Here is a 14,614-nt window from a genome sequence, read left to right on the forward strand (position 1 = left end):
CTTTCATCTGATCGTAAGATGGTGTCTTACTAACCACAACTTACTGTGTGGACGCTGCTAAGCTGTTATTTCGGGTATAGAAGAAAAGAAGATGAAGAATACAGCGTCACTCAGTTTCTTGCGCTACAAAAAAAAAGGTTGGGCGATTGGACGAATATATCGACTATTGACGACAGGCTGAGCCTTTCGACGATTGTTTTAAAGGGTGATTTATTTATTTATTTGCCCATGAGTAAGTTTGCTAATAATGTTGGTTGCAGCTAAGAGAAACAGCCAATGGAAAAAATTTATAGTGCTGTTTTAACGGCACCCTCTTCCAGCTGCGAACCAATGCACCCTCGTCAGAGTGCGCCCAAATGCAGCAGCAATACATGCACTCAAACTCATAACAGAAAGAAAGGCAGTAGGCTATGTTCAGAAAAAAACAAAAACATTTTATTTAAATCCAAAACCACAATGGTGGGGAGGGAAACAAAGAGAAACTGGTTTCCTTTTTCCACTACAACCGTGTTTACAGGCTGTTCCAGTGTTTCTGTGTCTTACACACTCGACCAAACAACAAATGCAAAATTAAACAAAAAGTTAAAAATCAAAATGTCTCTTCCAGCAAACATAAAAGATAAATCACTGAGGTAATGTTAAGTCTTTTGTGCACTTTGGCGCATCTCAATTAAATAAATAAAGAATCCAAAAGTAACTATTTTAATACTGAAACAAACAAAAAAAGAACGTAAAATATTCCCTTCAAACAAAACGTTTAAATTCTAAACATGCAAATCCGTCCGTGCATGATTGCATTGCACCGCCCATCAAAAAGTCTGCGCCTGCGCTGAAATATCGCCTATTCTCGGTTATTGGACTATTGATGATTGTTGGTTGGAAATTTTTACACGTCGCCCAACCTTAATCACTACCCACACTTTATAGTACATTTACATTCTCATAGCAGAGAAACACATCAGCGATTTATCCTTGTGCTCAACAGAGCCCAGCACTGTAAATCTGATTCATTCAAAGTAAAAACTTCTGCTGGCTGCTGTAGAAGCAAACGGTTCAAATAATTCATAGCAGATAAATACAAATACTGCCGTGTATCATGATTTATGACTTCACCGAAACCACCACAATCTTTTGTCCTGTTATGTCAGGACAGCCAAAGTCAGGGTGGCTGTTATTTAAAACTGCTGTGTCATTCAAAGTGATGTGTCAAAGTGCTGCGTCACTCGAGGACCTGTTTGGATGGTTTGACCGATCTACATGTGTAAAACATGTAAAACCAGCCTTATTATGCTGGACAGGTCTGATGTCACCATGTGGCTCAGGCAATGACATCACTTAAATCTCACTGTAGCCGTCAAACACACTCCCACTCCTGTTCTCACCATATTCAAATGTGACGGATGACCTTTTTTTGGCTTAATTTACCGATGCTGACCGACATCCATATAATATCCCACAATAGTACATTTTTACATTTTAAAGTTTACAACTTCTCTACACTTTGTTTTGCCGTTTGGTTGGGTTTAGGCATTCAGTAACGTTGCTGTAGCTACTATGAAGCGCATGCTAAATGATATGATACAGTTACTGTATTCGTTGTTACAGTTACTGAAATGTCTGCTGCACTTTTAAGCTGGCGAGCAGTTCCTGGAAGTTTTACATTTATGTTTCATTGCAATAAAAGAAAAATAATTTTTATACAAAGAAAACTGATCAATTCTGTTAATAACCTTCCCTTGGAAGCCAATTTCAATCAAGTTATATTAAAACATGTTTTCTGTTATAAAACAATTACTTTATACAACTGCAGTGTTAACCTGCTCACAACGTCAGATGCTAAATCAGTGACAATACTAATAGAGTCTGCTTTATTATTTGAACATTGATGTTTTTGATGTTTCTATTATGTATATATATATATATATATTCTCCTGCTAATACAACACTGGATAAAAGTGGTGCACCGACTAATGCACAAACCCTGCCCTGTGTAGTGTCGTGCGAGGAATACGGTACAAACTGTTAAACCGATACGAAGCCTCAAACTTGCCCCTGATGAAATCAAAAGCACGAGACACACCAGAATAAACCAAAACACAGAGGTGGCTGGTGGTTGATACTAACTGACACCAATGCTCAGTTTCCTGATTAGCCGCATTGTCAGAACACAGCTGTCACGCCTGGAGCTAAGCAACCTGTCACAACACAACTGTGGCACACAGGGAAGAACGGGAAGGAGAAACAACAACAGTGAAGAAATATCAGCAACGTCACGCTCGGTGTGACGAGTTGGTTTATTTGTGGCAGTACAGCAGCAGGTAACCGTCAGCGTGAGGGTTGTTATCGACCAGGTGTAATGATAACATCACAATAGGGCTGCACGATTTTGCATAAAATGAGAATCACGATTTTTTTGCTTAGAATTGAGATCACGATTCTCTCACGATTTACTTTTCCAATATAAATATTTATTGCACTTATTAACTGCACATCAACTTCGTAACAGTTGAAACTGAACATAAAAACAATAAATAAACATAAAAACAATAAATGCGGCAACCACAAAATGTTGTACTGCTTGAAATTCCTCCTCCACCGTTGCTCGACACTGCGTGTATAGAGCAGGTAGTGCAACAATAGAAAAATAGTTGCGGGACGGCACTGTGTAGCGTTTGTCTAGGGTGTTGATCATTTTCCTAAATCCCTCGTTTTGCACAGTGTTGATATATCTTTGGTCAGGTGATAAGTAATAGCCTCCGTAATTTCTTTGTGCCTGCGGGAGTTCGACGGGTATGGGGAAGCGCTGTATAAGGTTCCCCTTATTGATGTTTGGGTGGTTGACCGGGACGAATTTTCTCCTGTCACTTCCTCGTCACCCCTGACGTGCTCTCCGTTGTTTTTCCCCTGCCAATTTGAGCATCACGGCACAGCTTCTGTATCACGTGGTATAAGGCTCCGCCCTTGTCATTTGTTGAGCAGGAAGAGTGAGCGCTTGTTTTCATGCAGATTACGTCCCGGATCAAAATGCGGTACAATCGTCGTCGTCTTTTTTTTTTTTTTTTGAAATCGTTGTCATTTGGAAATGAGATCGCACATAAGTATGAATCAAGATCGCGATTTTCTAACGATTAATCGTGCAGCCCTACATCACAATATACCATCTATAGCTGTGGAAGCAATGCTGCTAGTCTGAGTCTGGAAGCACAACTGAGAGACATTTTTAACAAGCCAAGAAAGTTCTTTGCTGCTACTACCATCACTCAGCAGTTTAACTAATGATTCCAGGAAATAAATATTCATTAAAGGTATTTATTGCAGTTTTCCCCGATTGATAAATCTGATTCGCAACACAGCAACAGAAATCTACCCTATGACACGAGGCACCGCCCAGTTGCAGGCCTTTATTAGGTGTCAGAATCTGTGAAGATTTATTTATAAAATCTGGCATTAATATGAACTAACTTAATATTTTGCTATATCAAAAAACAGTATTATGCAAAAAAACCCTCCCGGGCTGCCTCACTTTTAGTTCCGGTCAAAATTAACAATCAATCATTGCATTACATGCGCAGACGCAAACCTGTGCTTCAGGTGAGAGGTGCCTAAGACAGAGAGAGAAGAGAAAACCTGCACAGTGGGCGGGATTTTCAGATTCTCTCATTATTTCTTTCTTATTTTCCTTTTTCTTTTCTCTTTTTCGTCAATGATTATTACAGGTGGGAAAAATTTCCTCCTAAATTTTAACTATTGGTGAAACTTGAAACCCACCACACGCTGAAGGAAACCATTTTTCTACTGTCGACATCTGCTAATCAAAGCAGCATGCATATAGCTAATCCAGCTCAGCCAAAGAGGTGCGATTAACACTTGCATCCTGTCACAGAGTTACAATCATGCAACTCTCATCACAGGTAGCTGCGTGTTTTATCTGCAGAGTCACACAGCAGAAGGCAGACGTAGAAAAACAATAGTTCTTACACAGAACAGCTTATTTGAATAATCAGGTCACTATTTCTTGGAAAGAGACACAGCTGTTGAGGGTTTGTTTGTTTTTTCCTCTTTAAATACAATTGTTGTACCAGATTGCTGAATGTCATCAAGCTCCATGATCATCAAAAGAGGGCAGGCATCATCTCTGGAACTGGGCAATTTATAGCAAAATAATCAACGAGGATAAACGACACTAATTTGGCGAGTGATCTGTTGCTTTGACTTACAAAATTGCACTGTGTAAATTCACACGTTACATATTACTACGCTCATTACATCCAGAAGTACAATACAACTCAATCAGGAAGGATTTTAAATGATTTTTTTAAAACATCCTGAAAAGGAAAATGATTAAAATGCCTTAAGAGGTGAAAAGCTTCCTGACAGACAGGATCTGACCTCATATGCTTGAAGTGAACACTGCGTATCAGTGTTTGGCTCCTTGCCCTAGGACATCTCTATAGTAAATTATTAGAAAAGCCAGTTTCTAAGTTGAAGTCCTACAAATACATTTTACAAGAGACATAAAGCTGATGTCACAATGTCATAATAAATGTGTCAGCAGTCGCTCCTTTTTTGTTAGATCCTTTGTGGTAAGAGATTAGAAGAGGGACCCTGTCAGGGCACTTCACACATATGCAGATGATATAAATGATCTGACAGACTTAAATAGTCTTATTCCAATTCTGCACAAAAACATCTATGAAAATCAAGAATCTGATTTCATTTTCTGGCCTCATCTGAAAATCTTTATTGTTTGATGTATGTTCCATGTCAGCAAAGATCTGCCTGAGCTCTCCACACCTTGTTTGACAGCAGATGACAGAAGAGAGATAAAATCATTCGTAACCGCCCTGACTTCTTCCTGCTTCACATCTGAACCACAAGCTTCAGCGTTTAGTTCAAAACTCCACAAAAGCCTCCTCCTACTAATTTCAGACTGAAGATGTATGTTTATTGAGACAGGGGCAATTTCACATTTCTATTTGAAGATTATGATAGCAAATATTTTTCCTCTGAGTGCCACCATCAAAGCCCGAATCTAGAAGAGGGACCGTGTTGAAGCACAGGAAGGAAGGCAGCAGTCAAAGAGAAGGAATGCACTGATAAAGGAGGGCTTGAGTTAGGCTGCGTTCAAGAAGACTGAAGAGAAAAGCGCTGTGGTAGGTGGCAGAGTGTACAGTACCAGCAGGACCATCATCAGGCAAACCAGTAAGATCTCAGTGATAACAGCTGGTGCTGGTATGCTAGAATTCTGCAAGTTATTAGCTCAAAGTTTGAAAAACGTGTGTGTTTTCATGTAAAAAGCTTGATATTCCCCTTTTTTGGATTGCAGATCAAGGCGCAACGAAAACAAAGCATTTTGGGACTCGTTAATGTAAAAATCTGACCAGGAAACATAATGGAAACAACAAGACCTGAAAGCATTTCAGAGGCTGCCAAAAGTTAAACTACTCACAGGTTTCTTGAGGAAAAAGACAGAAAGGGCTCCGATCAGAGGGATGTCCCCCAGCAGCGGCTCCATCACCACTCTCATCACTCCATGAAGCTGAACAGAAAAAAAGAAAGAAAAATCACAAATAAGTCTTTTGTTTTTTAGCCTGTGATGACCCCCAGGTTCAGGTTACATCGATGAGCCCAAAAAACTTGATCCTGTTGATCTGACGTAACGTTCTCAGTGGGACAAACGTTTCATCTCTGATCCAAGTGACTTGCTTTCTGTTTGCGTTCAGACTAGACCGCACACATCACAGACAAGTTTACCCAAATTCTTGCTTCTGATCATTCACAGCTTGCAGGACCATCTAATCCTTAACTCTATTTTTTTCTTCCCCTCAATTACCTGTTAAGCCTCAGAATCCAGGTCAGGGGAAAAAAAAAGAGTAAGATGAGGGACTGTTTTGTTTAATCTTTAAGTTTGATTACTTCTCTGTAAAAATCCAACAGGGTTACAACGGCCACAGCGTATTATTGGCTACTGAGAGATAACAGACTCATTTTAGAGATCTACAAAGTCCAGCTTAGGTGAATGGATGGGTGGGGATAATAAGTCACAGGATCATCAGTCTGGAGACGGTCTTTCTTCTCCTGTTTGTGTTTTGCATTCAATTTGACTTTTTTCCACTCACAGCCCGCAATCCATCACAGGTTACTGTAATGTTTAAAGTAGAGAGAAAGTGATGTTTTCTTGTTACTGTTTTGCTGCATTACAAGAAATAATGACCAAAATCCACCAGCAACAATGAATATTGTGTGAGGACCCATTAGTTTGAGTAGAATCTGATCAATACTGTGGTAAAAATGGACAGTGAACACAAATTGGGCAACAACCCATTAAGAGACAAATTTGATTAAATTCTGACAATTCTTGTTGAACGAGCAGCGATTATTTCAAACTGTGAGTCAACAATCTGTAAAATACTAAGGAATAATGTCTGTATATAGTTTTTTTTACCATATATACAGAGCCTATTCAGATTTCTGTTGTGTTCATCCGCGAGGCGTGGGTGGTGGTTGGGTGTATGTAATATTATCCACACAGAACAGTGGAACGGCAGCTCAAAACACACGGTGGGTGAAAGAGGGAAAAAGAAGTAGTGAGTTTATTTCCCACTTCCTGCAAGAACGCAAAATATAACTAGATAGGCTGTACTAACAGACTCACATATACTGTAATCATTAAGCCTACTGTAATCCTAATTTTGAGGGCCTGAGAATGAAGAAAAAACACAACACAAATTAACTTCACAGTTACGTGAATGTTTCTTTATTTTGGATGCAGGTTTCTCAGAGGCTGCAGTGACTCAAACCTCAGACATGCAGACTGACCGTCTGTAGCACCAAATTTGGTTGTAGTTTGCTCTGAGTAATCAAATACCAGCATTTTGCACATCGAAACGGGCGTGCAGCGGAAAGACTGCAGATAGCCTCTTGTTTATACCACTTTCCGTCCTGTAGCTCATTTCTCCCCGAAGGAGGAAGCTTTAGAAGTCATGTGCAGCTGATAATGCTCCATCAGAGGCCCGCTGGGAGGAAGAAGATACCTTTTTAAATAAAAGATGTGACAGCAAAAAAAAAAGAAAAAAAGTGGACAGCCAGCGAGTGGAGAAGAGTAAACCTGAATGACTCATGAAGCATGATAAGCTCCCAGTTCACATCTTCTCCATTTAAACTACTTATATCTTCAGCAGCCTATGAAATGCTGACACACCGTCAGGGACTGCAGCTCTACAATCTGAGCCAAACACAAAAGGAAAACATCGACTGGGCTTTGTACACGTAGCCATTTCTCTCTGTAAAACTGTGGGTCTTCTCTCACTTTCTCTCCCACTCTGATCTCTGGACAGCAAATATGATCTGATCCTGTGCCAACAGCTGAGTGGATAACGTCTCTTTATCAGTCCTGTGTAAACACATGATGCAATTAACTTTCTCCGCAGAGGTCAGTACTTAATGTAGAAGTCACCGCTGGGGTACAGTATGTGTTTTTAAGTTTTTCATTCATTTGTTTTTTTAGAAACTGTTACTACTTCTGCTACCACTAGGACTATTTCAAGGATCAGTACTTGAATAACAACTTTATGTCAGTTAAATCAGCCACATTATTTATTAGGGAGAATTTCCAGACATTCGTTTGTTCCTGGCACCTAAAAATTACTATGTAAAAAAAAAATTTCTAAGGCTCTGAGACTCCAGAAATCCACAGTGAGAACCATTAACCACAAATGGACAAAACACGGAACAGTGGTGAACCTTCCCAGGAACAGCCATCCGCCCAAAGTTACTGGATGAGTCATCATTGGACTCCAAGGGAACGATGATGACTCATGCAGGAGGTCTTAATAAAATAAATAACATGACTGATTTCTTGTCTCAGTTTTTGCACTTTCAGTTTTCAGACTATTGAATTAATGGACTTGTAGTTTTGGGTACAGCTACGCGGAGGTTAGCACGGTCACCTTACACCAAGGAGGTTTAAATCCACCAGCCTTTCTTTGTGGAATTTGCACATTCTCCCCGTGTCTGCATGAGTTCGCTCCGGGTATTCTGGCATTCTTTTCACAGTCCAAAGACACGCATGTTAGGGTCACTGGTTATAGTAAACAGGCTGTAGGTGTGACTGTTTGTTGATCATCTACACTGGCTATCTATACTCCTACTGGGCCCTGAACTGGAAAAGCAGAAGATGGAGGGACTCGTTGTTTGTAGCAGAAAGTGTTGTAACAACGGACTTGGTATTTTTCATGTCTTTATATGGGATAAATAGGCATAAAACTACTGACCTTAACATGTTGCATCTATCTTGGATTCGTACCTGTATACTTTTGATTCCGGCCCTGCAGTAGTACTTTTTGATGTCCACGTCAATTTCTGTATTCCCGACAAAACTGAAAGGAAGGGCGAGAAGAACGTAGAAGGGGATTCATGTGTGTATTCATATGAAGATAAAAAAAAGAATAAAAATAAAAACTCATCATGCATTTATTCAGATTTTAAAGGGCAAGTTTACACACAAACTGATGAGAGTGCTGTACATCCACCATCCAAATCTATTTGACTAATTTGATGGTGACTTAATCTACATTTGATGTGCTAGTGAGCATTTCTGCATGGGCTCAAAAAACGAGTGCGTGGAAATGTTCCTTTCTATTTGGAAAAAAAAAAAACAGTCAGGTAATACAACTGACAATTATTACCAATTATGATACTGAGAAAAAGGAAGCGCACAAAATGAGCACTTTAATAAACATTTACTGAAGTAACGACAAAGTGACCTCATGTGTAGTCTGATTTTTCTCTGTGTGAAAACAAACTAAACCACTCGAGTTTAAAAACTCATCAACTGATTCAGACCAAATTAAACAAACTATAGGTTTTAAATAAAGGCCTGATGCTAGGATTTGAACATAAGTCATAATTTGAAAGAAACAAGTGCAATTAAGATTACATCACTGGCCCAGTCAAGTGAATTCAACAATGAATGAATCTGAGCGGTCTACCTGATCTGCAGGTCCATGATAACCTGCCTCTTGTCCACATTTTCTGTGTAAACTTTCACTCCATTCACTCTCAGCGGCTGCAGAAAAAAAGAAGACATGACACGAAGGAAATCAGACCTGCAGTAAAAGCTTTATTTAATGTTTACTAGCTCTTCATAATTCTACGTGTGAGATAAATCTGGGTTAAATCAGTTCATGCGAGTCAACAAAGGAGTCACAAATAGAAACATGCGATAAAAGATCTGAACACGTACACTCTGACAGCTGCCTAAAACGTCCATGACACTAATTCTCCAGGATTTCCCACAAAGCTAAGATCTAAAAATAAAAAGTGTTATTCTACAGGCAATAAAAGCCTATAAAACAAAGTACTAGCTGCTGTATTAGTACGAATAACCCAAATGGCAGAAGTGTCATGCCATGGCCTTTTGGAGTCATGCATTCACAACACTGTGTCATTATCTTGTCACCTTGTCGCCCATGTCAATCTTGGTGAAGCAGAAGGTGCTGAGATGAGGGTTAGCGCCCTTCACCGCCGGCTCGATGGTCTCTCTGAACAGCTTCTCCACAAACTGGCAGATAAACGGCCACATCTGCTTCACCGTCTGAGGAGGGGAAAGAGAAAAATCATGTGGGAGAAAGAATTAGACAGATATAAGACATCCAAATCCCACAGCCCAAAATCCTTCAGCCCACAGCCTGAAGTCAGTCACTGAGCACTGACACATGCAGCTGCTGGACAAGCCTCATGTTTTACAGCAGACCTGGTGAAAAACAATTACCTGGCATCTCTCTGCATATGCTTGTGTGTTTGTTGCACTATACCAATTTAGTTCAAATGACAAACAATGCAGAGACCGGTGTACTTTAAACTGTCACTGTGTTTGTCATACTTTAGATTGTCTATACTTACTACTGCAATTGAGAAGCTGTTACCAAGACTCCTGTGTTTCTGTAAATGGTAAATGGCCTGTATTTGTATAGCGCTTTACACTAAGTACATGTGCAGCTATTTGTGCCCAATCTGAAATTCCCCTGACGGGTAATAAAACGTATTACACATTACATCATATTACATCACACTGTATCATTACAGGTAAACAACAATCAAAAATATGTCTTACAGCTGTATTTCTTATCATCAGTGTTGTATTTCCAACACCTTTGCCAAACAAGGTCATTTTTATAGTCCACGGGATAAAAGAAACCACCCTGCATTTACTCTCAGCTGTTCCCTCACCTGACCTTCAGTTGCCGCTGCTGACGCATTAAATAATATCACCTCACAAAAATTCCTTGTGCAATCACAGCGAGAGAAATAATGCACTCAAACTTTGCACAACACTTCTGATTATTACGAGCATTTTGAGTCCAAGTGTAACCGAGTCTCCTGTCACATAACAAAACACACTGAATATGTCAGCATTAATAAGCATACACACTAACGGATGCCTTAATGAGCTAGGAAGCTACCAGATCGGTGCTGTAGTAACATGCTGATTGTTGCTTTAACATCCATTCACTGAGCCACACTCAGACAGAAATTTCACTACCACAGAAATGTCTGAGTCATATTATGGTTGCAAACTTCCCTGTAAAATCCTCTAAGCACACATTTTAAAAGTGTAAAAATGCTCTGTGCCGTCAGGTGAACACTATGAACTGCTATAAACCGTCCTTTGACTTTGATTATACAGTTACCAGGAGCATTAAAGTTTCACAGAGGTCTGATGTTACGGCAGGTGAAGTTCTGCTCATTATGACCTATTTGATCCAGATAAAGAAGCAACGAACTGAGCGATATCTGTTGGCAGCGGACGGCATGACTTTTCAGGTTTCTGTACAGAAGCACGCTCCTCACTTCTGTGTTTGGGTGCGAAAAATGTAAAATCATTTAATCTGCCTGAGCTGAGCAATGCAGCTACATGTCAAAATCCTAATCTGAGGGAAATGAGGGAGTAATTATGCAATGGTCCTCCTCCTTCCCCCGTCCATCATATACATTCAGTGGTGATCATCACATTTAATAAATGAAGTGACATTTACAATACATTTACTAAATAAATGAGGATCTTTGTAAGAAATTATTGTTTTATATCCTAATTTAAAATGTATTGAAACATTTAGCAATACTTTAGGAAGACATTTGAATCCAATAAAGAGTAAGCCACCAAAGCCCTGGCTGTCCCTCACTCCATCCTCCTATAAAATGACCCATTTGTGTGGTGATAATCAGAACTATTGATTGTCATCTTATGGGTAAGTTATGGCCATTTCTTTGCTTTAGAGGAGAATACCTCTGGTTTTTATTTGCCTTTCAAATGATTTTCTATGTTCCCATAAACAGATCTGGATATCAAAAAGATATTTTCCTGCTCATCTTCATCCATTACCTTTTTACTGGAAGGACCTGTAAACATTTACAGTAAGTGGTGCTCTTCTGACGTTAAGACTCACTCACTCTCCCTCTCTCTAGTTCACTTTGCATCTCTCTCCTTCACTCTCTCCCCACCTCCGTGTCTCTCTCCGGGGAGGTGGAAGCACTGGGTCAGGGTCTCTCAGAGCTCCAGATTCAGATCCTATTTATAAACCCTGCCTGTCTGCCTCTGCTAGCTGGCAGACTACTGTTGAGGACGTAAGGCGGTGTGCGAGTAGGTGTCTAAGCACAAAAATTTATTTAAGTATAATATAAAAGAAAAAGAAAGAGGTGTATATACCTTATTCAGCCATTCCACTCTTTCCACATCTGGATAATGGACCTGGAATAGAAGATGGAAATGTATCAGTTAAAAACATGATTTACATTTATTTAAACATAGCTCTAATGGAAAGGTCATGGTTTTCTTTAGGCGTGCCCTCATTTGTGTCTCCTCTCCGTTTCTTGACATTACTATAGAGGACGCATTGTTTCTATACTTCTGGTTCACAAACTACCTCACAACTACTGTAATCTGTGGCATGAATTTACAGGCTGTTACATTAGGCTACAAGGTAGAAAACAAAGCAATGAAACTGTAAAAAATAACCTGTAAAAGAATACATATTACATGCTGCTGGTCAAAGGTCAATGAGGAGATAAACAGTAAGGAGTTCAAAGGTCAGACCACAAAAAATTACAGGAAATGCTTCAGTCTGTTTAGTAACTATGAAGTAATACTGTAGCACTCCTTTTTGTCAGCTTATGAAGTAAACCTTGCAAAAACAAATTAAACAGTTTTAAATTACACATAAATCGCTTGCAGAAAATTCTAAGCTTAAACGATGCACTGGTTCAATTTTAAAAGCTTAATGTTGCTGTCGAGCTGCACTGCATCACACCAAGGTGCAAAAACAAACAAGGAAAAAGGAAAGTGCAGGTCTGCGATTACAACGAGGCTTCTTACAGCATATCAGTGAAAGCTCGTCCCTTTGTTTTGGCATCGTGTTACCTCACATTCCTGTACTTTTCCCACTGATTCATGCCAGTTCTCTTGGCAGAGCAGCGAGCCACAGAGAAAACACCGTAATGAAGTCTTTGATGCTGCGTGTAAAGACTCACACACACCTCCACTTTTCACTCATCGCTGTTGATGTCAAAGAACTGTTCATGATAGAACTTAAGTTGAGTTGCTGAGGTGAAAACAAACCAATTGACCACAACAGACATTTCTCTGAAAACCATCAATGTGTATCTCATTGTTTACAAGACGAAAAGTCATCAAAGTAATTAGAGTTCTTCCTCTGGGGAACATGAACATCTGCACTGAATCTCATCCTAATTCATCCCATCACAGCTGAGACGTTGGAGTAGCTACAATAACTAGGGATTCTTCCTAGCAACTAACTTGCTAGTAAATAAAATATTACATGGAGAGCAAGAAAACACTTTAAAACAGAGACCGTGTCAGCACTTTCAGCCCTCTTTTCAAATGTCTACATGCCTGTACAGAATGAGGTGACATGTTCCTCAATATGTCAATATCAGCCTACAAACAACTGTTCATCTTCCAGATCCAAGTGAAGCAGAACTGTGCTGCTGTCTTCTAATACTCAGAGACAGAAAGATGTTGTGCGAGTTGCTGCAAAACATCTAAAAAAAAAAAAATCAATAGTGAACTGACACACCCCATCAACACAATATGAATAATAAGCTTAATGGATTAGCATTAGCAATTACCCCGCTAAATGCCAAACATCCAGCCTATGTCTATGTATGTATCACATATAGTCTATTCACAGGTCAGCCTCTTCAGTAGCTGTGTTGGTGGCTACTGTTGGGCAGATGGGGAACTGTTGAGCCCTGTACTTCAAAAAGAAAAGCAAAAATGTCTTCAGCAGATGCCATTTGGGCTCACTGCTCAGTGGCTCAAGTTACCACTGCTGCTGCCATTAGGTAAGGGAAAAAGGGAAAATCCAGCCAGCTTCACTTCTTTTCTTAGACTTCAACTTATTTTAGACGCATGCACTCATTATTTTAGGCTTAAAATGATCCGACTTCAAGCCACAGACCCGACTTGACAGACCTGTACTGCCATCCAGTCAGTCATGCTGGCAGCCTGGCAAAGTGGCTGCTGTATGTTTTCACTAAGTGCAGTATCATTTTCTGACAAATGATGGATGTCTCATAGGAAAATACAACTCAGAGGCTAAGTGCTGCGACATGCCGAACACCAGGATGTCAGTGCAGCAGCATCAAAGGACTTCTGGAGGACAGGGAGTAGACTGTGGCAGACGCGTTACATAATGGACACGCTGAGAGGATTCGGGAGAAACACTCAGGCCTGAGGCCGATACACGAGTGGCAGGGGCCACAAACAAAGTCCATTTAAATACAGGCTGGTAAGGCTCAAAGCACAAGCATAAATAAAAGGTTTGTCTTTGCATGTGCTTCCTCATTCAGTGTTTTGCATTTATGTGTATTTGAATGCCCAAAGATCAAAGTCCATTTCACTGAAAAATGAAATTGACCAACGCTGATCATACGATTGCATTCAGGAAGTCAAGGACCAAACACCACAGCTAAGAGAGGAGTTAAGACATGAAAAATATTTGCTTATGTTCTTGTGATCCTCCAAAAGTTTCTAAGATATTTTTAATGAAACTGAAATCGTTATGTGTTCAAAGACAAATCTGTCTTTGAACTTCAAGTAGATCTTAAAGTAGTCTTAAAGATGAATTCACAACTGTTTCTCACATATGTTAAGTTTTAAAAATTAAAGCATAGATGACCTGCGAACCATTACTTTGTGTTAAAAATGAACATCTAAAATACATGAAAGCCTCCACAGAAATTTAAAGGGACAGCTGCGTGTCTTTATAAACTGAGAAACATCTAAATGGGTACAGAGACATGACCAAATGCTGCATGTGTCGCGCACAGAAGCATCACTGAGAGGCACAGAGTCTCACATGTGGCCCAACGTGGCACAAGAAGCCATCCAAGTTATGCATGCTGTGCAGACCATGACCATGTAGTCATGCATCCTACAACTGAAAAAGCTAATGATGACATCACCATCCCACTGCGTTTCCTGTGGATTGCATTTCCTATGACAACAAAAGTGACACCATTTTTCTGTTTGCATTTAATGAACCATGTGAACAAACTTCTGTTTTTATACTAAACCTGCTTGATGTCATGCTCG

At 39.8% G+C, this 14,614-nt stretch overlaps 1 protein-coding gene across 5 annotated transcripts in view; it reads right to left on the bottom strand.

The window, feature by feature from the left end:
* The window catches only part of esyt2a (extended synaptotagmin-like protein 2a), a 53,943-nt gene that overhangs the window by 25,471 nt on the left and 13,858 nt on the right, over window positions 1-14,614 (bottom strand). For all 5 annotated transcript variants that reach the window (XM_063461343.1, XM_063461342.1, XM_063461339.1 and 2 more), the window contains exons 3-7: window positions 11,708-11,749; window positions 9,461-9,595; window positions 8,991-9,067; window positions 8,306-8,378; window positions 5,450-5,539 (exon numbers count right to left, since the gene is read on the bottom strand). In XM_063461343.1, coding sequence (XP_063317413.1) covers window positions 5,450-5,539; window positions 8,306-8,378; window positions 8,991-9,067; window positions 9,461-9,595; window positions 11,708-11,749 — 417 coding nt within the window. The remainder of the gene's footprint in view (window positions 1-5,449; window positions 5,540-8,305; window positions 8,379-8,990; window positions 9,068-9,460; window positions 9,596-11,707; window positions 11,750-14,614) is intronic.

The sequence above is a fragment of the Pelmatolapia mariae genome, linkage group LG18 (genome assembly GCF_036321145.2).
Source record: "Pelmatolapia mariae isolate MD_Pm_ZW linkage group LG18, Pm_UMD_F_2, whole genome shotgun sequence".
NCBI classification, from domain to species: domain Eukaryota; kingdom Metazoa; phylum Chordata; class Actinopteri; order Cichliformes; family Cichlidae; genus Pelmatolapia; species Pelmatolapia mariae.